This window comes from Lobosporangium transversale (assembly GCF_002105155.1).
Source record: "Lobosporangium transversale strain NRRL 3116 chromosome Unknown BCR41scaffold_1, whole genome shotgun sequence".
Taxonomy (NCBI): Eukaryota; Fungi; Mortierellomycota; class Mortierellomycetes; order Mortierellales; family Mortierellaceae; genus Lobosporangium; species Lobosporangium transversale.
Genome location: NW_019028979.1, coordinates 90,210 through 114,580, shown reverse-complemented (window position 1 = coordinate 114,580; position 24,371 = coordinate 90,210). Strand labels below are relative to the sequence as shown.

Genomic DNA, 24,371 nt, shown 5'->3' with positions numbered 1-24,371 from the left:
TAAAATGTCCAGATTGTCAGGCGAAAGTGTGGAAAGAGGAACGAAGTAATAAGAAGCAAAATCAGGACTTTAAATACTCCATCTGCTGTCAGAGAGGTCGAGTTGTATTGCCCATTATTGAGCCACTTCCATTCATCCTAGAGGTTTTAAGTTACCATTTAAGCTGCTACTAAAGATCGGCCAGCCTATCATGTTGTTAAGGAATATGAACGCCAAGCGTGGATTGTGTAATGGTACCCGACTTATTGTGCGTGGTCTTACCTCAAGATGCATGGAAGCAGAAGTTATCACAGGCGCTTTAAAAGGAAAAAGAGTGTTTATTCCGCGCATCCCCCTGACAACTGCTGATGATGACCAAACATCACCTGTGAAGTTTACACGGTATCAATTCCCCATCAAGCCAGCATTCGCTATGACAATTAACAAGTCGCAGGGGCAAACTCTTGAGAAGGTGGGTATTTATCTCCCTGCTCCCGTGTTTACTCATGGTCAACTGTATGTTGCACTATCACGCTGCTCCAATCCAAGAGATCTGAGGGTTTTAATAGACAATGGCATATTTCCTGGGTTTGAAGGTGTTTATACAAGGAACATTGTATACAAGAGCGTTCTCCAATTAGTATAAAAATAAAAATAATAAATTATTTTGTTCAAAAATTCACACCTGTGCATCGCACGGGCTACTGCTAGTCTAAATTGTGCCTGGTTGGATATCTTCCACGTGATATGAGCGCATTCCACCAGGACGCTATACTCCTTATCACTCATTGACAGCAACCATTAACTTTCACAAGTAACATTTATTCTGCATGCATCCTAGTTCGAAATCATTCCCGAGCCCAGGCTCGGTGTCTGCTTCAGTCGATTCACTTGCCTCCGCTCCCGGGAATCATGAAGTATCACTATCCACTGTTGCTCACCATGACCTACTTGCACAAGGGTCACCGCATAGCCTCAACTCTACCACCACATCATCGTTCTCATCTTCAGGGTCATTACCTATTCATCAGCATCTTGGTAGCGAATCTATTCTTAGCAGTCTTGTTCACCGGAGTCAGAACAATCTTGATGGAAGTGCCAGTTTTATTGCGGGGGTTGGGAGCAGGGGCCTGAATCAGAACCAGGGTCCGAGCAAGGCTAGGAACCATAGTAGGACTCAAAGCTCTAACAGCCATCATGGCTATGCTATGTCGGGTCGAACTCTGAGCGAAAGTAGCGGTCAATTCCCATACACTCCGCCACCGCCCTTTGGGAGCATGGGTGGCAACGTAGGTAGAGCCAACAGTAGTGATAATGCTTTGGCATCATCAATGTCTACTCTGACTAGTACGAATCACCCTACCATTCGCACCAATACAACGCTTCTACCTCAAAGTCAAGGATCAACATACCTCTCAAGTCCTAATGACACAACTGATGGCCAGGGTGGCGCTGATTCACCGGTTGGAACCATACTCCCAAACTGGGCTTCGCCACCAATGCGACCGCATGCTCACCCAATGGTATCCACCAGTGTCAGTAGCAGTGGCGGGGGGTTTACCTCTCCTGCAAGCCTGTCGTCTCCTGTCCATCTTAATCAACCTTCACCAACTGCACAGCATCAATCATATCCTCTTCCGCCGTCATACCAAAGTCAAACTGACATTCAACAGCAGCCGCCCACTCAGAAACCCAAGAAGGAAAAGCACACTTTTGGTGGTATGTCTGCTAGTAGCTTCTTAACAGAAACCCTTCCTACAACAGGGAAGAAACTATACCCGGGATCCAAGAAGGGCGCCAAGTCGCATGGTGACATTTCATCCTCTTCATCCAGCAGCCAGCAGAAGGCTGGTAAGAAATCTGGAAGTAGTAGCAATGGTGGTGGCGGAGGGCCTCTTTCATCAATCAATACCCGGAAGCAGCAGCCCCCAACCGGTGCACATTCCTCTGTGGCCATTGATAGAGCATATTCATCCACAGGTAGTATTACAAGCCCTGTAGGGGGAAGCTCTCATCATTACATGACATCACCAACAATGAGTAGAAATAACCACTCAAGTTTGGACGCAAAGGTCATGGCGCGGGAAATGGCTCAAGGCCATGCTACCGAGGATGTCTGGCAAGCACTCTGTATCAAGGTTTTGACTCTTTTCAACGGACAGGGCTTAACAGGAGCTATTGAGGATCTAAATGATCTTGTTAAGTAAGACCATTTCTAGACATTATTGCAAATCCCATGCCTCCCTGCTTTTTACAATATTTGCCGCTCTGACAAATATCAATGTTTGAATGTTTCTGAAAAACAAATGTGACTCAGCATGTTCAATCCATATTCTTTCACCATGTAGGGGATGTCTACAGAAAAGGACTGCGTTTGCTTTATGCAATGAAATTAATGAGTTACTCAAGAATGGAATGCTGACCCTGAATGCCAAGTTAGGAGATGTCCCTGATGAAAAGTTGGTGTCACGTTTAGTAGAGGTGTGGTCCTTCTTTTTCGGCACGGTTCTTCCGTATTTTGAAGGTGTTTTTCTTCCACTCCAGATTGAACTCAAAACGTGCCATTCTAAAAAGATGACACGGAAAGCGACGGGCAGTAGCACAAATGGAGGCGGAGGCTTTGGAAATTTGACTCAGAGCGCAAGTAACAATGGTAGCAATGGTGGATTGAGTACGCTAAGCACCAATGGCACAGGCACAGGTGGTAATAGTGCAATGGTTGGTGCTAGTCCAAAGTCAGTTGTGACCGAATCTGAACGGAATCATGATGATTTGGAACCAGAGAATGTGCGAACCATGGCCTTGACTGGCTTTAGAGACTTGGTTATTCTCCCCATGGGAACTCGACTTGAAGGTAAGCTGCATAAAATCGAGATTTATTGCTATACTTGATGATGACACCATTGAGTTTGCTCTTTGTGCTTTGCTCTAACGCTATCTTTGTCTTAATCTATAGCTGTGTTTGCAAAGCTTTTCACGGATTTTGATGCATCTATTCCAGTGACAGACACTGCTTCTAGAATGCTTCAAATGACCTCAGTTTTGACTTCAATACAATCTGGCGACAATCAACAGAAATTGATGGAGCAAATCTCAAATCGGTTGAAGTCTAATTACAAGCAGTTTACACGACGTGGTAATAGGGGAGCTTTTATTGGTTTGGATAAGAGGCTTGCGCCAGCTACCCAACAAGCACGCTGATGACATGTATTCATATTTATTTTTAAAAGAAGAGAAATATAGGAAATATATATGACCACACTTTTTTTTTGATACACCTTACCATTTTCACGCGACTGATGAAAGTTTTTTTTCTTTTTCTTACCGAGATCTGTCATACAGGAGCAAGTTGCATTAATCAAAATGGAAATATCATTTTGTGATTTCTTTGAAAGACACTGATATCAGTCATAGCTGAGAAGCCTTCACGAAAGGCTCTTTTCACTTTCTCTCCTCTTTCTTTTTTTCTTTTTCTTCTATCCTTGGCGTCCTGTCACTATCCAAAGTATCACTTCTATCTCTCCCTATCGCTTACTCTCCAGCCCAAATCCAAGAGTACCAAACTCCCCGTTCTGCGCCTCTTTCCTGAATCTGCATACGAGCTAGAACACGTGCGTAAGTTTTGGGTAAGAGTCAGAACTACGACTACTACGTCTACTACTATTACCTATCAAGATGGCCAGCTCATCATCTGCTCGTGAAATGATGGATGAGTCGGAGGAACTCCAAGAGAAAGCTCGTAGCACACTTGATACTGTGAGACGGTCTGGGATTGTGCAAAACTATATCATGCCAACTGTCAACTGGGTTCGTCAAAAGTATTCGAGCGCGCCCATGTTGATTCGAATCACCTTGATGTCCTTCTTCATCCTCAGTGCAGTTCCCTTGGCCTGTTTCGCCGGGTTCATGGGTGTTGTCACACTGGGATGTTTGATTGTCGGGGGCATCGCGTTCACAATTGTCGAGGCAGGTTTTTTTTTTTTTTTTTAAAAAAAAAAAAAAAAAAAAAAAAAAAAAGTGATGCAATGTTAGCAGATAGCTGATTTGAACTGATCAGAATATTCATACGAAAACACCTTTTATCTTTTACCTTATGGCTTTACAACTTTAATTTTTTTTTCTTAATACTACTATTATAAATAATAATATAATTAGGGCGGCTTTGCCATGTTCGCATCTGCCTTCCTTTTGCCAGCATTGGGACTCGTCCTTCTGATTACGGGCGCTTTAGGTCTGTTTGGAGCGGTTGTGTATGCAGGTTATTCGTTGACATCTTATGTGGTCGGTGCCATCATGGGTCCAGGCCAGAAGCGTGAACTCCAGCGTACTGTCGGACGCGGCACTGAGCATGCAGCCCGGTCTGCAGAAGAAGCTGCTGGAGTATCTGAATGAGAGGAGAACAGGAAAAAAAAAAAAAAAAAAAAAAAAAAAAAGAACATCTTCGCGTTTGCAATCCAGAAATGTATTTCTTTTTTTTCTTTTTTTGACAAGCCTTTAAACTTGCACGACATTGGTCGGTAACAGTTCTTTTCCTTTATTCTTTGCGTTTTTTTTCCCTTCTTTTTGCACACACCTTAATAAAAATGTCCATGAAGGGTTCTTTGTGTCATCTCCGCTAAATTTCATTTGTTACACAAGGTGCGTGCCCTGCACGCGTCTTTTTTTTTTTTATTAAACAATTTGGACTACATGTCGTGACTACTCATCAAGAAACTGCTGTTTACCACCGAATGTCGAAATGTAGCAGAGGACTGTGTGGGCATGGGTTGAAGTGATATTGTTGAATCGGCAATAATGTTGTGAGCACAGCTTCAAGGATTACAAATGCCTGGTCTAGACATAAACTTGGTTATGCATTGATTAACGTAAACTTGAATAGACCCTCAGACTTTCTTTTTAGATGGCTCGAGCTATTGTTACTGTTGCTTTTGTTGGAGATAAGTCATAGCTCAGGCACAAATTACTCGAAATTCTACTCCAAACGTCCCCATTGTGGTCCAGACGCCTGGCCAAGGTGCCGACCATGCCCTCCTTCTGGACATGTATGCCTCCAGTAAAAGTATCGTAGCTGGTCCCGTGAAACATTGCTTCGAAAGTAAACCGTACATCATGGGCCCATAGCTTTAAGCTTGCGAGCGTTGCAAAGAAGTGTTGATCTCTTAAACAAGGTTCATTAAGCCCATGGATTTGTAAGATTGTTAACTCAGGGCTTGTACAATTGTCTCTCTTCCTGCATTGTGTAACATGAGTCGTAACGGGGTTTGCGTGTGTAGTAGTTTGCAGATCAAGGCTGCCATAACAATTTGAGCCAATGTTACTGCTAGTCTATCCAATCTACATAATTGATGGAGTCATGGGCACTGAATCAACCGAGTATTGCATTCATCTAATATAGCTATTTATAAAATTTATCATTACTATTCAACTTTCACTCCCATTCATCCACCGAGCCTCCCCATTTCATTGATCCATAAACTAGAATCTTGACGCGTCTCGACCTTTTCCGCACGGCTTCTAAAAATCCCCCACAAATCTTTCCTGACGTCCTCATATTCAGTTTTTCGAGTCCAGGGCCCCAAACAGTCGATGAAATCCCTGCACAGGTAAAGTGTAGATTCGAGCAAGTTATGGACAGCTCCCGAAGATCTGATAGTGTCACAGCCACATGTTTCATCATCAGGTTTGACCAATCCAGATGGGCTTCCAAGATCTGGAGATTAGGCATTGTATGGATCATCTCGATGAATTCCTGTTCATATAAGGATGCCTGGCATGCCTCAAAAATTAAATGAAGCTCATGTAGTTGGTCAGGATGCGGTAAATACTTGTATAAACAACGAAGTGTTTCTGCAGAGAGAAACCGTGGCTGACATATGTACAAGGCACAAAGATTCGTCCATTTAGGGAAGATCCTCTCTAGAACATCAGTTAAGATTGGTTCAGATATCCGATGGAGCCCAAGGTGGAAGGACTGTAACTCTATACATTCTGCGATAGCTTCCCAATGGTCCATAGTCAAAGGCTGGGCAAGATCCAAGACAAGTGACTTGATATGGCATGCGTCACGTCGGTAGAGGTCAACTATTGAATCCATTAGGTCCGGCATATCATGAGACTCGGTTTTAAAAAGTGAGATTTGGAAATGATGGAGATGATCAGTCGTCATGAGGTTCATGCGTAGAATGTCCCTGAGGCTTTCAGGGGCCCATCCTGTGTCTGTCAAAGTGAGATCCATGATCCTGGGTCCTAGGAGCGATTGAGTCTTGATCGCGTTTTGAACACATGCCTGATCTGCAACTTCGGTATAGAAGACACTGTTGTTTGCCAGATCAAAATCTCGTCGTGAGGTGATTTCGAGGGCACGGACTGAAAGACGAAGATCCAGACTTAGATGTTGCAGGTATTGAAAAATCCCTAAATCCTTGAAAGGGTCACTTGGAAGGAGAACCAGTCGTTTTAGCCAGATAGGCAAAGCAATCGCGCGCCAACGTTTGCATACCTGGCGTGTGATATCGGCAAGGCCTTCATATCCGAAGATGGCTGCTAAGATCTCTGTAGGGAGAGAATGAATGAATGCCTGGCATTGCATCGATATAACAACAATAGCAATTGTTCTATGTGCTTGTTTAAAGAGGTGCAAAAATTAAGGTTGAAGTATATCCAAATATGCAATGAAGAATGATGGAATGAAGTGAAATGAAATGAAAAGAAAAGAAGAAATTCAATTGAACAAGGCGCAACTCATTGTCTCGTTTGAGAGTGACTTTTCTCTGTCACTGCAATAAAGCGATAAAAAAGAGTGACATTGTGTAATCAGATAAAATGTGAGATGAATTTCGTTACCCGAAGAGCACAATCTGACCCATTTTTTTTTACAAGCCTAAGCGGGTCTTACTATTTTATCATGATGTGTACAAATATCATGATGACCAATTGCACATTCAATAACACATGCAAATGTACTGTTTGAAGAATGTCGCCAAGCAGAATCCAAACTGGCTGCGCCCAGATTTTATCTTTAATATGTTTCTACTTCCAATCACATCTTTGATTCTCAATGTACTGTATTATTTATTCTGCCCCTCACCATCATTCAATCGAGAATACAGGCAAGCAGGCAAGCAGGCAAGCAGGCAAGCAGGCAAGCAGGCAAGCAGGCAAGCAGACAGACGAACTAAACGGCGATTCAGGTCTAACTTCTACTTTTGCTTTAGAACATTGTGCCACATTATATGTGATTCACCACCGACAAGTGTCATTCTCGATTCTCTCTGATATTGAACTTTCAATGTCGTTAATTTGTTAATGCCATTCAAGCTCTTTGGATCTTTAGAGTTAGGATAAAAAAAGCTCACTTTTTAAGTCTAAGTCTGTGCGTGTAACTTGAATAATCTACTTTTGAGGTGTGCACGTGAGTGACTCGATTCGACCTTGTTCCCGCCACTTGATTCATTGTCCACAATGTTTCATTGTTTCTTCAATACACATTCACCCACTCTCTCTTTCTCTCTCTCTTTCTCTCTCTCACTCTCACTCTCACACTCTCCCTCACACTCACACTTCCCCTCACTTTCTCCCTCTCTCTTTCCATCAACTTCGACATCCCTTTTTTTTTTTTTTTTTTTTCTTTTTTCCTTGCAATTCAGGACGTTTATTTGGCCACATCGTCATCACCGATAAAGCAACAACATGGGTGCAGCAATAAGTTGCCTCGCATTGCCTGCGCTTGGAAGCGTTGGATCTATTCTGGTCTCATGCTTCTCCGCTGCTGCATGTTCTCTCGCATGTCGGTCATGCAATTGCAACAATTCGATCGCCACACGAGTAGGCTACGCTGTAAGACAAAAAAAAAAAAAAAAAAAAAAAAGACAGCTTTTTTTAGAGATTGAACTCGTAATGACTGACACCAAGGGCCTTGCCCTTTTTTTTATGTTTAATTAGCTCATTATGCTTGTAAACTCTCTGGTAAATAATCGCATTGTCTTGATTCTTCATTTCTATACGCCAAGACTTTTTTTTTTTTTTTTTTTTTAGTTTACTTACTGATGTTTTTCATTTTCTTTAAAAAAAAAAAAAAAAAAAAAAAAAAATAGCTGGCTTGGATCTTACTCTCAGATTGGGCATCAAAGCAGTTAGAGAGTGTTACTCATGGGTATCTTAGACTTAAATGTGAGGATGCATCATGCTATGGTACTTTGGGTGTAAGTAATTATATTATTATCATAGAAACAATTGGAATCACACGACACACAGGGGAAAGAGGGACATATGACGATTTACATTCGCAGGATGTGCACACACTAATGCCTCCTCATAATCTTATTCGCATCGACAACATTAATATCAACTTTAGGTTCAGCGGGTCGGGTTCGCGTTAGCGTTATTTCACTTTATCTTGGCGGGATTATTGGTTGGAGTCCACGATTCGCGCTCGAAGAGAGCTGCTATCCAGAACGGGTATGTACTTCTATTATACATGATAGCAGACATCCTTATGTATTTATAATATTTGTATAAAGAGTTGCAGTGGTCAACACGATAGAGCCGAACTAACTTTTTTTTTTTTTTTTTTTTTTAAAAAAAATGCTGCTGTTGTAATAATTAGATGGTGGGGTCCAAAAGTATTGGCATGGATTGCACTTGTGATTGCATCATTCTTCATTCCTACAGGATTCATCATGTTTTATGGCAACTACGTGGCATTAATCGGCGCAACAGTCTTTATTCTCTTTGGATTGATCCTGCTTGTCGACTTTGCACACACCTGGTCTGAGACCTGTATCACCAAATGGGAGGATTCTGACACCAACAAATGGAAGTTTATCCTTGTGGGATCCACTTTAATAATGTATTTGGGCGCCATCATCCTCACAGGGGGCATGTATCGACATTTTGCCGGCAGTGGTTGTAGCAAGAATATCTTTTGGATCACTTTCAATCTTATTCTTTCCATTGCTGTGACTGTCATTGGTATCTTACCTGCCGTTCAGGAAGCGAATCCTAGATCTGGTCTGGCGCAGTCATCCATGGTGGTAATTTATTGTACTTATTTAGTCCTCAGTGCCGTAGCAAATGAACCTGTGGATGATGACAACCTGGACTGTAATCCATTGAGTAAAGCAAGAGGCACTAGGGCAACGACAGTTTTGATGGGGGCTTTGTTCACGTTCTTGGCAGTCGCATACTCAACATCTAGAGCCGCTACTCAAGGTGGTAAAGCCATGATCAGCAATGGTGACTATGCTCCTCTCAACTCCGATAGCGCTGTGCCCATGGTTACCAGCCCCCCCAATGGGTCTTCGATGCGCCGGTCAGATGCTTTGCTTGCAGCTGTCGAGAGCGGGTAAGGTTTTACGTACCAAGGAGGGAAGAAAAAAAAAAAAAAAATTAATATTAACTTCAATCTTTCTGTTACAATCTCTTTCAACAATTATACTAGAGCGCTACCGGTGTCTGCACTGGATGATGATGATGATGATGATGATGATGAGAGCTACGATGTCAGGGATGATGAGAAGAACGGCTGCCAATACAACTATTCATTCTTCCACATCGTCTTTGCTATCGCTGCTATGTATATCTCTATGGTTTTGACTAACTGGAATACATTTAAAAGGCCAGAGGGTGAGGAGCATTTGATCTTGATCGGACAGAGCTGGCCCGCTGTCTGGGTCAAGATCTTATCATCTTGGATCTGTTATGGTCTCTACGGGTTCTCACTTTTGGCCCCTGTCGTTTTCCCAGATCGATTCATGGATTACTAAGAATATTAAGGCTAGCATTCATAGACATGTCAATTTTCAATATATCCGATTTACCTATTTTACCAAACAGATAGTTTGGGAAAAATACAAGTAATAAAAAAAAAGATCCTCATGCGTTCAATCCTATTCCATGTGTCCTTTTCGAGCGAACCGTCTCTTGTGAATCAAAAATACACGAGTGTCAAATGTTAAGAACAACCCCGCTGTAAACAAATCCTTTTTTTTTTTTTTTTTTTTTAATAAAGTTTTTACCTAAACTACATACAAGAAAGAATACGAAAAAGAAATAAGATGATAATAATAATGATAATAATAAGAATAATAATAAAGCATCACATGCAAGAAAAGTATATGAACAGACCGTGAAAAAAAAGGGTAACTTGAAAAGAAAAAAAACCTCCACCAACTAAAAAAGAAAAAGAAATAAAGAAAAGAAATAAAAGCCTATACTTCCCCTTCCCCCTCTTCTCCATCCAGCATAGGCTTCAGAAAATTGAGACAGATAAAAAAAAAAAAAAAGCTTTCAACGAATTCAAAAATGAGGAACATTTCTACAATAAAGATGGTCGTTCCTCAGATATCATTTCCTTTTTTTTTTTTTTTTTTTTTTTTTTCACATTTCCCGGCTTTTTTCCTTTGTAATCTACTGTTTTTGGTTACTGCTGCTGTTCCTGTTATTACCGCCGTTGGATGTTGTGCCAAAGTTGGGTGTGGCGCCTTTAGGTGCCACCTGTGATCGGAACTTGAATTCTGCCAAGATAGGGACATGATCTGATGGAAAGTGAGCATTAGGGAATCCAACCACACGACTCATGTACTCTTTTTCAACACCCCCCAACAATCCAAGTACGGAGAGGAAGTTGGACGAATAGAAAATATAGTCAATCACTGCTGAAAACGGTGGTGTATAGTTCGTGAATGGCACATCAACTCCTTCACTGTAGGCTGAACGAAGAGTCATATTGTGCGATAATCCCTCTGAAGTATATGTTCCATACGCATGATCTCCAAAGTCATCGTGACCCTGAGGGACTGACCCCTTGACCAAAAACTCATATACGCCTGAGAACCGTTCAGAATTGAAATCTCCGCAGATCAGTGTTGGTAGCTTTCCAGTGGGGTTTGAAGGCGGCGCGTTCGATCCGCTGACAGGAAGATGAGCCCATTGATTCGAGAGTTTGTCCAGTTCATCCATCAACATCGCCACCTGGACAAGCTTGACATCTTTGAAAATCGGATCCCAATGGATATGAGTATTTGCAACAATAACCCGGCTCTTCGTATCCTTGTGTTCCAAGAGTGTGATCACTGCGATGTTATCTTTGGTCATGACACGGTTGAAGATATCCTCTGTCTTTCTGAAATCAGGTCGCTGAAGCGCAATATGGTTAAATTCAACAAGGTGTTTGTCAATCATAGTGAACCTGAAGAAAAAAAAAAAAAAAAAAAAAAAAAAAAGCAATCCGAATTAGTATATTATCGTCAATCAAGCCCCCATCATTGAGCATTAACAACCGTATTATTCGTCATGATGATCCGAAAGTCATACTTGGATGCCTTGAAGAACGTGGCACACCCATCAACAACTCTTCGATCCTTCTCTGGCATAGTCTTTGCGCGTGACTTTGGCCAAAAGACGCCATCGTAATCAGCCTGTTGCTTCATCTGATCTTTAAAGTAGTCCTCAAATTGGCCGAGCTCAACTTCCTAATAATATACAGATTATATATATAACCAGCATAGAGTAAGGTTCATTATGATCCTTTGTTAAATCCCTGGAATTTTACAACTGAAAAGCGATCAATTACAGCAAACCAACGTCAATTAAGCAGTACCTGGAGACAAACAATATCCGCACTGTACGCAAGGATTTCCTGAAGGATAAGCTCCTTTCGATATTCCCAGGTGAGTGCCCACGAGGGAGTATAGCCATACATTTGAGGGGTGGCATAGTTTTCAGCCAGAATGTTGTAACAGAATATGGTAAAGGTATCCTGGCCAGATGAAGTTCCAGAATCGTCTTCAAGAGTGATCCATTCTCTCTCTGGTGGAGGCAACGGAACTATACACATTTTTTTTTTTTTTTTTTTTTTTTTGTAGAATATTGCAAAATGAATGAATATCATTGAGTTACTCAATTCAAGTGAACGCCTGTAAATTCTGAGGAATAAAAATTAAACATCATAGGCCAAAAAAAACATTCAACCAATCCCCCACCTGGGCAATTCTCGCGGAGATATGTAATCACAGCGTTTGTTCCTTCCTGCTGTAATAAATTTTTAAGACTCTCGTTCAAAGGATTTCCTTCCAGGGCAAGGATCTCCAACTGGTAAAGTGTACCCAGCTCTGCAGGCAAAGTGATAAGACCATTGTCCACCAACAAAAGCTCCTTGAGATTTGTCAACATTCCGAGTTCTGGAGGCACTGAAGTTAGCTTGTTTCCCGAGGCATCCAAGATTGTGAGACCTGTTAGGCGGCTGATCTCAGGTGAAAGATGATGTAAATTGTTATGGTTGATGTAAAGTGCGGTCAAGAAGTTGTAACGGAAAAGTTCCCGGCTAATGTTCTTAAGCCCCATCCCTCCAAGATCTAAAGTCGTCCATTGCTGTTGATTGGGTGCAGTAGTCCCACCAGTTTTGTCAGCACCTTCTCCTCCGTTCATAAGAGCATTCTTGTTTGGATTGTTTGGATCCGTGATGACCACCGCAGAGCTCAGTCCTGAACTTCTGGCAACAGCAGCTGCAGCTCTTGCTCTAAAGTGTGGAGTTGACGATTGACGAGAAACTGTGGCGTATTGCAATTGAGTCTGATAATGTGAACCTGCAGCACCAAGTTGAGGCGTCAGTGCAGCAGGAATCGTGGCTGGAGACGAAAGACCGGTCTGTTGACGGATTTGGTTCTGATGATGGTTATGCTGCTGCAAGTGTTGATGAGTCAATGCCTGATGTTGCTGCTGCTGCTGTTGTTGTTGTTGCTGTTGTTGTTGCTGTTGTTGCTGTTGTTGCTGAAATTTTTGTGCCAAGTTCATTTGGACAGGATAACGTGGCACGCCGCCATTATACATGCCCATATGCCCAAGATGGTATCCAGCGGTGGTGGGTGTACCCACCAGCGACGCCGGCGAGGACTGCGCGGGCGAATACACGGAGTTAGGACCGTTGGATAGGGACTGGTAAAGGAGAGGATTATAGTGTTGGTCCGTCATTACTCAAAAGTTAAAAGAGGGGAGACAAGGGATTCTTAGTTAGGGAGAGAAGACACTTTTTTTTGCTCTTTTTCGTGATTTTGCGATGAATGGGTGGAGTAGGATCCGACTGTTGACCATGCGGTATCCGTTCCTGGAGTACTATCTCGAATGCACGTCGATGTGGCAAGGGAAAGGAATGAAAGCAAGATGGGCGAGAAGTCGGAATGGATTTAATGTAGAGGAGAGAAGACGAGGGGCCTTTTGATGAGAGTTCCTTGTCTTTCTATCCTTGAAATTTTATTTTCAGTTGAATAAAAAAGAGTGATAACGAATGTAGTCTTACTGCTAGAAACACATGAAAAAGAACGAGGCAAACAGACGTCAACATCATAAAAAAAAGTCATGTCCATCCATCTAACTACTTTTCTCTCATCCATCTAAGAATCTCATTCCATTCCAGACTAATACCACCTAAGTCACTAATGAATCAGCATATCTCTCAAACATCAAATGCGCCAGACAATTAACTCTGATGCAATAAACAAAAAGTATCAAGATGGATCCCATGCCACTAGATGGATAAAAAACATCGAGCACTCTCTTTTGATATTCATGTGTATCAGTAAAGTTGTATTTAAAATGAAAGAATAACCCCACATGGAGATTGTACTGCCATTGAGTGTACCAGTAAGAAAGTAAGGAAAATAAGAGCATGCAAAAAGTTGCATGCATTATTTATTCAACCCTCCAGGATGACACAACATAAATGTGTGTTGTATTGTGTAGGATGCATGTTAGTATGCCCTGTTAGAAAATTAATATTATGTGGACAAGTTGCTTACAAGGTAATGGATGCGGCTAAAAAATGAGCGACGATAGTCAGGCGCGCTGAAAGATGGAGGAAGGGAGGGAGACAGAAGAGATGAACGAGCGATCAACTGAGAAGTGCATGACACCAAAAAAAAAAAAAAAAAAATTGCGGTGACGTAGACGTTCTGAATGCTCAAAAGACTTTTTTTTGAACTCACAAGCAGATACAAGAACAATGCAGACTCAACAGAATACTATCAAAAGGATGCCAGACAATCAGCGTATGATTGGAGGTACAAATGGAGCTCTCACGGCATTCTATACTACACACCTATGCAAATGAACTGGACACGGAAAGAGAATGGCTCATGCAATCAGCCAAACCTCTCTCTCTTTTTTTTTTTTTTTTTTTTTTTTTTGACGTCAATAGACATACATGGTTTGTACTCGCACATCCTAGGTGATCCTCAAGTGAATGTCGACAAGGCTATCAATACGTTTTTGAAGGAATTTGAAGTAAGGGACTCTTCTTTCATCTTTATACCATTACATCTATGATACACACAGACCTTCACAATTTGCACTCACAGCCTTCTCAAAATATTGATCAAAACACCGTAGACAAAAAAGCGGACATCACTCACAGAGAATCATCAAAGGATAGCCTCTATGCTCAAACAATCATCAGGAAATATCGCGCAGGCAAAGGAATTATTCGATACAGACCTTAATTGTACGAAGCAGAAAGGTAAAAAAAGATTTTTTCTTTAAGCTCAACGGATCATCAATTGACAGACTGAGATACATTCTTCATACTTAATATAGCAAGGACGACCCTTGAAAGGCTTCAGGCTCTAAGCCAGTCCATAAAAGAGGGCGCACAGGTAACAATTATTTTCTTGCTTGACTTATTGACAAGGCCTATAGCTAATTCACTATGTCTTTTTTTTTAGAAAAAAGATAGGAGTATTAGCGCGACACAACGGGCAAAAGAAGCATTTCAAAAGGATATCGATGAAGCAAAAGAGGCATTTGATCAGGAAATGGCTTTACGACATGCGGATGTCGTGAAGCAATATGTTGGCACCTTTGTACAGCAGATCGATCATTTCTAAAAAAAAAAAAAAAGGATTCCCAACAGCTGTCTTTCTAGGATGAGCATTTGCAAGGAAACACCCTTCTCGACATAACATGTTGCACGTCCGTTGTACGACGGTCCATATCGCACCAGAATACAATATCCATGATTACAGCATTAACAACAGTAGCAGCACTATAACCGCTGTTATTATATTTGATCCAACTGCATCTTTTTTTTATTGTTATTGTTATTATTTACTTTATTCCTTTCGAGAAACGACCCTGTGCTTAGTGGACGCCAGGGCCATGGCTCTTGGCCTTCTTTTTGAGCTCTTCTTCCTTTTGCTTCTGCTCCCGTTGTAGCTTAGCATGGTCGACTTTCCCTTCAGCAAGGTCGTTGAGATATTGAATCTTGAGTTTGTCCATGTCTGCTTGCGTTGTCCTGCACAATGTCGATTTAAAAGGATAGGTCCCCGATTATGAAACAAAAAGAAGAGGCATTTTTTTTGGAGGTTAATCCCAAATATAAAAAAATGTCTATAAATGAACACGATTCCCATGGAAATTCACCGGGATACAATAATCTTACAACGCCATTAGACATTTGTTCATAGCTTTATGCTGTGCCCTACAGCCCCAGAGGACAGTAACCAATTTTCCATGCGTACATTCGACAAATTCTACAATATTACATATAAAAAATTATTTAGTTATTATCGTGCACATTTTCCTTGCAACTTTTTTTTTTGTATATCACTCCAAGTTAAGCTAGCGCACCTTTAACAATAGGATCACATTCCTTGAGTGCATTCGCTTTTAAGGTCTTGAATAAGTATTCCTCCTCTGCTCTTGTAAGAATATGCATGTTGAATGATGTGATGTGCTTTATTACTTTTGAATGAGTTCAATGTCGAAAGCTGGGCTTTGTCTCTCTCGGGTGTGGCTTTGGATCCGTCTTTTTTTTTTTTTTTTTTGGGCCTTTAACTCAGCCCCCGACGCGTTCAATACACGCTGTAGCGCAAAATATGCCCTCACACGTGAATCTCATTTTTACAACCAATGTAAATATCACATAAAAGAGATAAAACAGGCGAAGAATTACCCATCAATATTGATAATCCAACACTATCGCAACTAGTAAGTTTAGCGATCTATCATCTATCATTATCATTAACCTGCTTTTGATGAGTCTAATATATCATGCTTTTTATTGTTTATTGTAATTATTAGAAAAAAGTTCCCTATTCCCTTTCTGATCTCCTCTCTATAAGATAGCAGACTTCCCTTTTCCTTTGAACTCGCTACTCTTTTCTTAACCTTTTTTTTTTTTTTTTTTTTCGCGCTCCTTATCTAAATTAATAAGGAATAAACCATTTTTAGTGCTTCAATTTATTCTTTATCTCGCTTTTCCATACAGATCACGATAGTTATGCGGTCCTCCACCCTTCCTAGGAATGCTTACAAGGAGATGAGACTTGCTATAACCAGTGTCGATTCTTGGCTCGGCTGCTGCACCGCATACTATGTAGCTGAACAGCTCAATAAACACTGTGAAGGTGCTGAGCTCGTTTGCCTCGCCCGCAAGACTGATGGTCTCGACAAACTTAAAAAACTCAAGAACGTCAAAATTTATCAAGTGGATTATGAAGACCGCTCTAAGCTAGAGTCAAGCCTGCAGGGGGTCTGTTGCACTATCCTCATCCCCGAGTTTGACGAACGTCGCGAGGAGCTCGCCAAGAATGTGTTGGATGCGATGGCATCTCTGCAAATCAAGGGCTGCATTATGGTCTCTGTCGAGGGTGCCGGGGAATCTAGATCGGATTTAAAGCATATCAAATCCTATCACGAAATTGAGGAAGCGGTAAAGGCTCAAGTAGACTGCTACATCATCCTGCGCGAGGGGTTCATGAACCAATGCCTCCTTCTCTGGGTATCTGTCATCCGAGAAAAAAAAGAGTTCCCAACAAGCACGACTGAGGATTGTGAGATGGCTCCGCTAGACATGTGCGACCTCATCTGCGCCATTTCATGTCTGTTAATTGACTATTGCCAAAACGGAGACTCTTGTCACTCTGAACCTTCACTTGCACAGGAACAGAAACAGCAACAGCAGTACCTTAAAGATCCGCAAAGCGTCGATTCCCGATCCAGCGCCAGTACCTTTGGGGACCACAAGAACAAGATCTACACCCTCACTGGGCCTCAAAAGCTTACAGTGAAGGATATTGTGGGGAAACTAAGCGAGACCATTGGCGAAGAGATCAAAGTGAAGGAAGTTGAACGCGATGAACTTCGTGATTACTTCAAATCACTCGAAGGAGATAAGGATTGCAGAGAAGAGTTCAATGTTGATCACTTTCTATCATTATTGAGATCTTTCTCTTCCTCTCATACTTTCGGGGCTGTTGAGGCCAAAGGAAGTGGTGATCATGACCATCGAGATGCTGATAAAGGTCATCACAAAGATGGTGACCATCGCCGTCATCTTGTGCCAAACGATGCTGCTATTGACTTGCTTCTAGATGAATTGGACCTCATCCGTCAGGGGGAAGCAGGATTTGTCTCTGGAGATCTGGAGAAAATTACGGGTCATGAAGGCAAGACCATCAAGGACTTTTTTGAAAAAGAAAAAGAAGTCTTCAAACCCCAAAAATGTCAAAACTAGAAGGGACAAAATCCAGTTTCAAGAGTTGACAGTAAATAGTGATATGCAAATGTATGTTCAATTAAAACAATCGTCTTTTTTTGTCTTGTACAATAACGTGCACCATATGCTCTAAGAATGGGCTGAAAGTGAAGAATGAGACTACAAAGCTTTTTTAATTTTTGAAACCAGATCGATCCTATGACATTCGTTTTAGAGCTCGTTTCTGATCCTGACGAATTGCCTCAAGGCCTTTGAATCCATTGCTGTCACTTTAGTTTGATCTCTTATAATTTCCCAACAAGGTTCTTATGTTCCGCCTCTGAAAGTTTCAAAGTTACGAAATGGGAAAGGGTTTGAAAAGAGGATAGCATGCATCCATGCTCTGCCCATGTACTGTATCCACGAATCAAGTATATGGCAGCGTTGATCCAGTCTATCTACATTATGATGGATTCAAGTATGGAGAACGGAAATGGCCGTAATAAACGAAGAACAAGAGAAGGGAAAGCGTGAATAGAAAAAAGTGGGATCGAAGAATAAGGGATAAAAAAAGTGGGGCCGAAGAGTAAGGGAGAATGGGGTTTAACCTCCGCATATCACTGGGATGCGGGGTAAATTAGCCCCAGGGGGAAGAGAGAAAGATAAATGGTGTGGAGAATTCATGTGCCCGAGGGAAAAGACAGATTAGGATGGAAAAGAATGAGAGGGAGGCTTTTTTGCTTCCCGAATTTCAATTGGGCTCAATAGAGCGTGAGAGAGAGAGAGGGAAAGAGGGAAAAGGAACTTCCCCACATTTGTTTGGATCCAATTTCAAAAATGGAAATGCGGGGAAGATTGAAAGAGAGAAAGTTGTGTCTGTGTATGAAGGGAAGATGGCTCATGCTTGATCTACCAAGCACAAAACCATTCAGTCGACATGTATAAAAAAAAGGGTTTTTTTTTATTTTTTTTATCGCCTTGCTTTACTTGGTTAGTTTTTTATTATTTTTATCAGTTTCAGTTTGTTCATTTCGATGACCCTGTTATGGGATGTCCGATAGACAACCCTGCAAGGATACAAACAATCAAAGACAGAAGGAAAATAAAAAAAAAAAAAAAAAAAAAAAAAAAAAAAAAGAGAAATACAGAGGAAGTATGAGTACAATCATCTATGTAACCCATCTTCAGATTCTGAAGAATTAAAACAATGAGAGGATGGATTGGCATAGTATATACGTATACAGAAATGGTTATCTCCGTGTGCACATGTGCAAAGATAAATTTCTCACTCTTCTTTTCAATCGCATCATTTTTTTTTTTTCTGTGTACACAAATTCATATTTATTTAAAATAAAAAAGGTCATTTAAAGAATGCAATTAATATTCAAGTGTATTTTACAATGCTATTGTTAGCAGTAAGAGTAGTCGTAAATAGTTGTAGCAGGTATTGTAGCAAGCAAGAAGTTCTATGTATACAAGTAATCGAATAATAATAATAGTAACAATAGTAATAAAAAGGAAAGGTCATTGAAAAACACAATAATAAAAGGATATCTGTTGTTCCTTGCTTTCTTCTTGTGAGAATGGAAAGGAGGACATGCGGTCGTTTAAATACACAGCGACTTCATGATATCTGAGAATGGAGGCAAGGTCACCGGTTGTGAGGCGCGGAAGGGCGCCAACACAGGGGGAGGCAACAACATTGGTGCATTCTTCTTGGGGCTTTGCATGGGACTCAAGGGTGGTAGGGTTGTGAAGCCCTGGAAATGTTGGATCTGATCATTCTGCTGCTGTTGCTGCTGATGATGATGATAGGAATTATTGCTACTATTCTGGAATTGAATTTGTGTAGAGATTTGTTGCTGTCGTTGCTGTTGTTGAACGTGATCACAAGACTGAGTGTAATGATTCAAGGCATTAGGGACAGGCGAAGATTCGGGTGTGAAAAGAGGCGAGGCCGTAGCATCGGACTCGGTGTCGGAGATGAGCTGAGAAACTGGTGAAGAATGGCGGTTAGAGGAGGTGAAGGCTGCTGCATATTTGGAAATGACTCTTTTTTGATGTGGGCTTGCACAGAAGATAGGGAGAAACCCTACTCTGCTGGCGCACCTGCTTGAGAGTTGGAGAAGATGTCATACGAGGAGAAGGCGAAGGAGAGGGGAAAGAGGAGTTGCTGTGGATGCACGCTGCTGGTTGTTCTCGCCAAAGGAACCATGACTACCTTCATAAAAGGCTTGATCGAGATGTGACAGAGTGGAGCTGTGGAGCGCTCCTTCTTCGCCTTGGTGGTTGAGTGAATGCGCATATGTCTGGTTAATTCGTCCGAGCGCGAGAAACGTTTTTGGCAGGTTGCAAAAGTGCATTGATGAGGACGTTCCCTGTATGTGTCCTGATGTGGCGAGTCTGATGTTCAAGGCGGTGGAAGGATTTAGGGCAGATGTGGCATTTATAGGGACGAGGAGCGTCCTGACCGCTTCTAGGTACTGCGGTTGAAGCTGAGGATTTTTGCGGTTTGGGTCGGTTTGATGGTCATCATCATGGTCATGTTCATGTTAGTGGATAATGAAGTGTAGAAGTATGAATGTGAGTGATAAATTTGGTCAAGTTTGTTAAGAGAAGATGGTGATGATAGTGAGTATATAAGAGAGAGAGAGAGAGCTATAAAGTATCAAGTAGAAAACATTAGAAGCAGAAAAAGAGAAAAAAAGAAAAAAAAAGAGGAAGTGAGGAAGAAAACGGGAGTTCCTTTATATAAGCGATCAGCTACACTAGCATGGTTATGGCATGGGCATGGGACAAAAAAAAAAGTGGAGACAAACAAACAAGGTTAACAACCGCAGGGGCAGGTTCTTATCTTTCAATCAATTCCAAACTGCTCAGCTATTTTAAATATTTCAAATAACATTTAAATATATTTATTACCAGACTCTTTCCCCCGCTTGCTTTGTGCACTTGCAATCCTTTGGATTCACGAGTAATAAACACACCGATTCAACCCACTTGCTCATTTGCATTCTCTCCATCGAGATAACAGACAAGATTTTGACTGAATAGCATTTTTATATACATTTATCCTACTTTATATGTATATACTTTTTACTGTATCGGAAAACACAGACAGTGGAGGAGCAATTCATTCGCCCAAGCCATACATCATATATATGTCTGCCCTCCCTCATGATTTGCACGCTTTTGTTTATTTATTTATTTATCTACATACATATTTTATTTTATTCCTTCCTGAGAAAAAAGCCGTTTTTGGCCCTTCTCTTCTCCTTGTGGCCTCTCATTCCTTGAACACACACCTGTCACTGCTCCTTCCCTATCTTCCTTTTGAAATAAACATGCCTGTGTTTATGAACCATCACTCTTTTCAAAATGTTTGCTTCATAGCTGTATACGTATATATTATACTTCTTGTTAGAGTATATGTAAGGCCATCTTGCTTTGTAATACGCTGAACTTTCATCTTCACCATTGGGTGATAAGCACTTGCACAGGTTTGTAATCTTCAATGATTCCTCTTTAACCCCTGTTCCTCACTCTCCCTTTTCCTCATAACATCTTAAACAAAAAAAAAAACGTGCTAATGCATAAGCATCGCGACCCTGCAAACCACAGCTGATAAACTAGTGTGGACAAAATTGTGCCATCATGTCTACGAAAAAATAAAAAAAATCGCCCGTGTTATTGCAAAAGTATGTATTATAAAGAAAGAGCGAGACAGGCGGACATTTATATTTTGGATTCCTATATCTTCCTGATCTTCCAGTGCTCTGCCTTTCATCTTGTTTCTTGCTCCTCCGTGATTTCTTTTCTTTTCGTTTTTTATTCGCGTCTATTTACCATTAAGGGATTTAAAGTGAACACGAGAACCTGTATATTATACCATCGCCTAGTTACGCTTAAGCTTATGATGATTTACCGTTAGTCTAGAAGAGGGTCCTGAAGAAGTTGTTTGCATAAAAAAAATAGTTGAATTGAATATATACAAAAGTATATCACACTTCCTCCCCTTTTTTTCCCTCAGGATGTTCCCAGAACTTATTCCATAGTTCCTTGGGATATTGAAACTATGATCAGCTCCTGTCGTCGTTAGACTTCATTGATTTGTGAACTAACAGAACCATTTGAACACGTTCACCAAAGACAGTTTTCATCAAGTGTGCTTGAAGTTAATCATATCAGACGACGCGCTTCTTTTATTTATCCCGAAATGTCACATATGATATTTGTTTATGTTTAGATGCCATAAATAATTGTTTATTCACAAACAAAAAAATAAAATAAAAAAACACTATGCTTATAAAGGCAAGCTCTACTATCACCATCTACGGATTTGACATTGTCGGTCAACTTCCTGAATATTCCATTTTAAAGCAGTATTGGATACATGATGTGTATATACCAACCTTGTATACTACATGCTAAATAAACTGATCATATCGACAACTTATTAGAGAGCTTTCACTACAATCTCTACAATAGTCATCACCATCGCTATTCAATGTACTGATTGATCTCTCATCTTACTCTCTATGTTTCTCCTCCCAAATAATAAATCATAGCTTTCCACTTATCTTTAAGCTTTTTTTTTTTTTTTTTTTTTTTACCTTCCTTTTCTTGCTGTCCTTGGATTCATATTGTATTTTATTCCTTTTCGGCATTCATAATTTCGCGTGTTGGCTGAGATCAAAATTATATGCTCTGATCACCTTGCATTACAAGATCAAGTTAATTTCTATAGACCGCTCGAATATAGTTAAATCTCCTCTAGCAAATCAGCACTGGTCCTTCTTCCGATACTCCCCACTCTGTTCCGATATCCTAGAACTGCAATGTGCCCTTTTTTTTTTTTCTTATTTTAACGTTCTCCCCCGCATTTTTTATTTATTTATTTGTCTGTATGAGCATAAACGTACATCTATGTATAAATAACACGGTGTTTAGACTATTTTGGACTTGGCCGCTCGATATTGTTCACATTTGATGTTGATTGCGAAAGGGAGAGTATATGGCATGATGCATTTGTCGTCATGTTTTTTTTTTTTTTTTTTTTTTTTTGCTTTACAATCTAACGACTTTCCCTTCACTTGTGCGTGCTTGTGTGTGTTTGTGTGTTGCCCACTCGTTTCCAACGTTTATCTAGTTTTACTGATATATATTATATTATATATATATGTATATCATGTTGCTACTCCGAAGTAAATCTGTATTCCAATATTTTTATTGTATCAAAGTCAAAAATGATCACTTTTGGTAATTTCACCACTGAATATGTATATATATACCTATTTGCTTAATGAGCTTGAAGATTACATGTAAAGTGAACCAGTACCCATGTCTAATCAACTCCAGTTCACTATCGCTGTAATTAAAAAATTGTACAAGTTTTATATTATATATGTTAATACACTCATTGGATAAATCTTTCCTTAGTAGAAGGTCTACAATTCATTGGCAGATCGAAGAACCCAATATGTCCTTGAACCACTCAGACTATGCATATTTCGGTATATAAACTAGCCTCTAAACTAAAAAAAGGTAACAAAGCGGGGGATTGGTGATCGAAGCTCGATGAGATAAGCGTCTACTATTATGCGCAATAGGGTACGCACCTTTGTCGCAAGAAATCAGGTCATGTAGCGTCTCTCCTCGCTCCACGTTTCTTCCCTATTATCCAAACGAGTATAGGCACTCATAGAGCAATTGTCAACTTCCATATTGAATGCGGGGCTGAGTTTCAACGTCGACAAGAAGGAGGGGTAATAGGAAAACCCCGGAAACTTTAATTTCCCCATTATTTTCCTTTTTTTTTTTCTTGTTTTGACAAGAAATGGCGTCACACAACTCATAATATATATACATAATAGCAAATTCTTGCCTCATAGGAGAGAATCGGAAGAAAGCTGAAGCTACTCGAGTCTTCGAGTCTATGTTCCTGAAAACATAAGAAGGAAAGTGTAGGAAATGTTCGGAGCTGTTTTCAGTAAGCTCGGGAAATAAAGGTAAGCTTAGAGTAGCATCGATGCTTGTATTACAATACAACAATAATGTCAAAAGGAGATGTTTGTTATTTGCAAATTTGGTGGCGCATGTAAGGAGCGCGTCAGATTTTGACATATACTCGAGACGCGGGTCTTTCACTTTATCTTTCTTCTTCTTGTAGATAAACCTAACAGCTTTGAAAGAAGTCCACCCCGTCCATGACACATAAGTATAGGCGGATCTGAGGTAGTAGGAAACAGATTAACCATTTAGTAATGGCCTTTGTTGAGACTTCAATAGAAGTGGATTTGGGCTTAGCACCAAGTTTCGATCCTTGAGGAAGAAAAAAATATGTAATTCTAAGGTTATGATTGTTGGGAGCATTTCAATTAAATTTTTTATACTTTCTATCCAATAACTGTCCCTCAACATCGGCATACAAACGCAATGAGTATCTTTTGGCAAGGGCATTCTCAATCGGCACATTTGTCTAAAAAGAAGATTCTGACCTCATTTGGCCCATAAATCAAATAAACTGTATCGTGGAAGGCTTTCAACATTGTACTGATGAAGGCGGACTGTGTCACCGTAAAAAAAATACTAAGAATTTCGGACAGCTCCTACTTCTTACATTTTACGAAGGTAAGAAATCGGTAAATATCGGTAAGCACCTACTTCTACAAAGTAAGAAATCAGATAGTTACCAATACACCCACAAGAGATCCTTAATGAAAATAACTTTTTTTTTTTTTTTTTTTTTTTTTTGCAAAAGTAAATAACTTGCTTACTTTTACTTTGGTACATCACGAACATTTATTATCTCGTATTTGGTACAGTCCTCCCTTCACAATAGGACTCTCCACTCTATTGTCAAGGTATATACTGTATATCAATATGGTATACTGGGAGGAAGAGGGTCAACTATGAGGTCCTCTCG

General features: G+C 40.5%; 9 protein-coding genes across 9 annotated transcripts; 5 read left to right on the top strand and 4 right to left on the bottom strand.

Moving 5' to 3' along the window:
* Positions 1 to 784: 784 nt before the first annotated feature.
* On the top strand, positions 785 to 3,274 carry BCR41DRAFT_343803 (HbrB-like-domain-containing protein). The gene is made up of 3 exons (XM_022022360.1): positions 785 to 2,182; positions 2,328 to 2,833; positions 2,936 to 3,274. Exons 1-3 carry the CDS (start codon positions 810 to 812, stop codon positions 3,178 to 3,180), a joined length of 2,124 nt encoding a protein of 707 aa, XP_021886299.1. The 5' UTR covers positions 785 to 809; the 3' UTR covers positions 3,181 to 3,274.
* Positions 3,275 to 3,654: 380 nt separating this feature from the next.
* Positions 3,655 to 4,371, top strand: BCR41DRAFT_391071 (hypothetical protein; the record flags this gene model as incomplete). The annotated part of the gene is made up of 2 exons (XM_022028326.1): positions 3,655 to 3,939; positions 4,135 to 4,371. The coding sequence occupies 2 exons, from the start codon at positions 3,655 to 3,657 to the stop codon at positions 4,369 to 4,371; spliced, it is 522 nt and encodes a 173-aa protein (XP_021886298.1).
* An 883-nt stretch (positions 4,372 to 5,254) lies between these two features.
* Positions 5,255 to 6,730, bottom strand: BCR41DRAFT_343801 (hypothetical protein). Its single transcript, XM_022022359.1, has one exon. The coding sequence runs from the start codon at positions 6,566 to 6,568 to the stop codon at positions 5,408 to 5,410; it is 1,161 nt and encodes a 386-aa protein (XP_021886297.1). The 5' UTR covers positions 6,569 to 6,730; the 3' UTR covers positions 5,255 to 5,407.
* An 867-nt stretch (positions 6,731 to 7,597) lies between these two features.
* BCR41DRAFT_379475 (serine incorporator/TMS membrane protein) lies at positions 7,598 to 9,859 on the top strand. The gene is made up of 6 exons (XM_022027219.1): positions 7,598 to 7,815; positions 7,921 to 7,944; positions 8,073 to 8,180; positions 8,333 to 8,436; positions 8,585 to 9,322; positions 9,419 to 9,859. The coding sequence occupies exons 1-6, from the start codon at positions 7,669 to 7,671 to the stop codon at positions 9,741 to 9,743; spliced, it is 1,446 nt and encodes a 481-aa protein (XP_021886296.1). The 5' UTR covers positions 7,598 to 7,668; the 3' UTR covers positions 9,744 to 9,859.
* A 527-nt stretch (positions 9,860 to 10,386) lies between these two features.
* Positions 10,387 to 12,771, bottom strand: BCR41DRAFT_297993 (Endonuclease/exonuclease/phosphatase; the record flags this gene model as incomplete). The annotated part of the gene is made up of 4 exons (XM_022020472.1): positions 10,387 to 11,167; positions 11,293 to 11,450; positions 11,579 to 11,805; positions 11,961 to 12,771. 4 exons carry the CDS (start codon positions 12,769 to 12,771, stop codon positions 10,387 to 10,389), a joined length of 1,977 nt encoding a protein of 658 aa, XP_021886295.1.
* A 1,204-nt stretch (positions 12,772 to 13,975) lies between these two features.
* Positions 13,976 to 14,855, top strand: BCR41DRAFT_391067 (hypothetical protein; the record flags this gene model as incomplete). Its single annotated transcript, XM_022028325.1, has 5 exons — positions 13,976 to 14,033; positions 14,201 to 14,256; positions 14,362 to 14,473; positions 14,566 to 14,624; positions 14,694 to 14,855. The coding sequence occupies 5 exons, from the start codon at positions 13,976 to 13,978 to the stop codon at positions 14,853 to 14,855; spliced, it is 447 nt and encodes a 148-aa protein (XP_021886294.1).
* A 253-nt stretch (positions 14,856 to 15,108) lies between these two features.
* Positions 15,109 to 15,685, bottom strand: BCR41DRAFT_391066 (hypothetical protein; the record flags this gene model as incomplete). Its single annotated transcript, XM_022028324.1, has 3 exons — positions 15,109 to 15,262; positions 15,413 to 15,500; positions 15,598 to 15,685. 3 exons carry the CDS (start codon positions 15,683 to 15,685, stop codon positions 15,109 to 15,111), a joined length of 330 nt encoding a protein of 109 aa, XP_021886293.1.
* A 564-nt stretch (positions 15,686 to 16,249) lies between these two features.
* Positions 16,250 to 17,485, top strand: BCR41DRAFT_391065 (hypothetical protein; the record flags this gene model as incomplete). The annotated part of the gene is made up of 1 exon (XM_022028323.1): positions 16,250 to 17,485. The coding sequence occupies one exon, from the start codon at positions 16,250 to 16,252 to the stop codon at positions 17,483 to 17,485; it is 1,236 nt and encodes a 411-aa protein (XP_021886292.1).
* A 1,274-nt stretch (positions 17,486 to 18,759) lies between these two features.
* Positions 18,760 to 19,823, bottom strand: BCR41DRAFT_343793 (hypothetical protein; the record flags this gene model as incomplete). The annotated part of the gene is made up of 2 exons (XM_022022358.1): positions 18,760 to 19,434; positions 19,659 to 19,823. Coding segments are annotated over 2 exons (546 nt in total), but the record flags the coding sequence as incomplete, so codon positions are not given.
* Positions 19,824 to 24,371: the final 4,548 nt, after the last annotated feature.

What these genes read in the sequence shown, in the direction of transcription:
- BCR41DRAFT_343803 (XM_022022360.1), top strand. Translation starts at nt 810, where the DNA reads ATGCATCCTAGTTCGAAATCATTCCCGAGCCCAGGCTCGGTGTCTGCT. An exon ending in GATCTAAATGATCTTGTTAA is followed by an intron (nt 2,183 to 2,327) that starts GTAAGACCATTT and finishes TTCACCATGTAG; the next exon opens with GGGATGTCTACAGAAAAGGA. An exon ending in CATGGGAACTCGACTTGAAG is followed by an intron (nt 2,834 to 2,935) that starts GTAAGCTGCATA and finishes CTTAATCTATAG; the next exon opens with CTGTGTTTGCAAAGCTTTTC.
- BCR41DRAFT_343801 (XM_022022359.1), bottom strand. Translation starts at nt 6,568, where the DNA reads ATGCAATGCCAGGCATTCATTCATTCTCTCCCTACAGAGATCTTAGCA.
- BCR41DRAFT_379475 (XM_022027219.1), top strand. Translation starts at nt 7,669, where the DNA reads ATGGGTGCAGCAATAAGTTGCCTCGCATTGCCTGCGCTTGGAAGCGTT. An exon ending in CCACACGAGTAGGCTACGCT is followed by an intron (nt 7,816 to 7,920) that starts GTAAGACAAAAA and finishes ATGTTTAATTAG; the next exon opens with CTCATTATGCTTGTAAACTC. An exon ending in AGAGCTGCTATCCAGAACGG is followed by an intron (nt 8,437 to 8,584) that starts GTATGTACTTCT and finishes TGTAATAATTAG; the next exon opens with ATGGTGGGGTCCAAAAGTAT.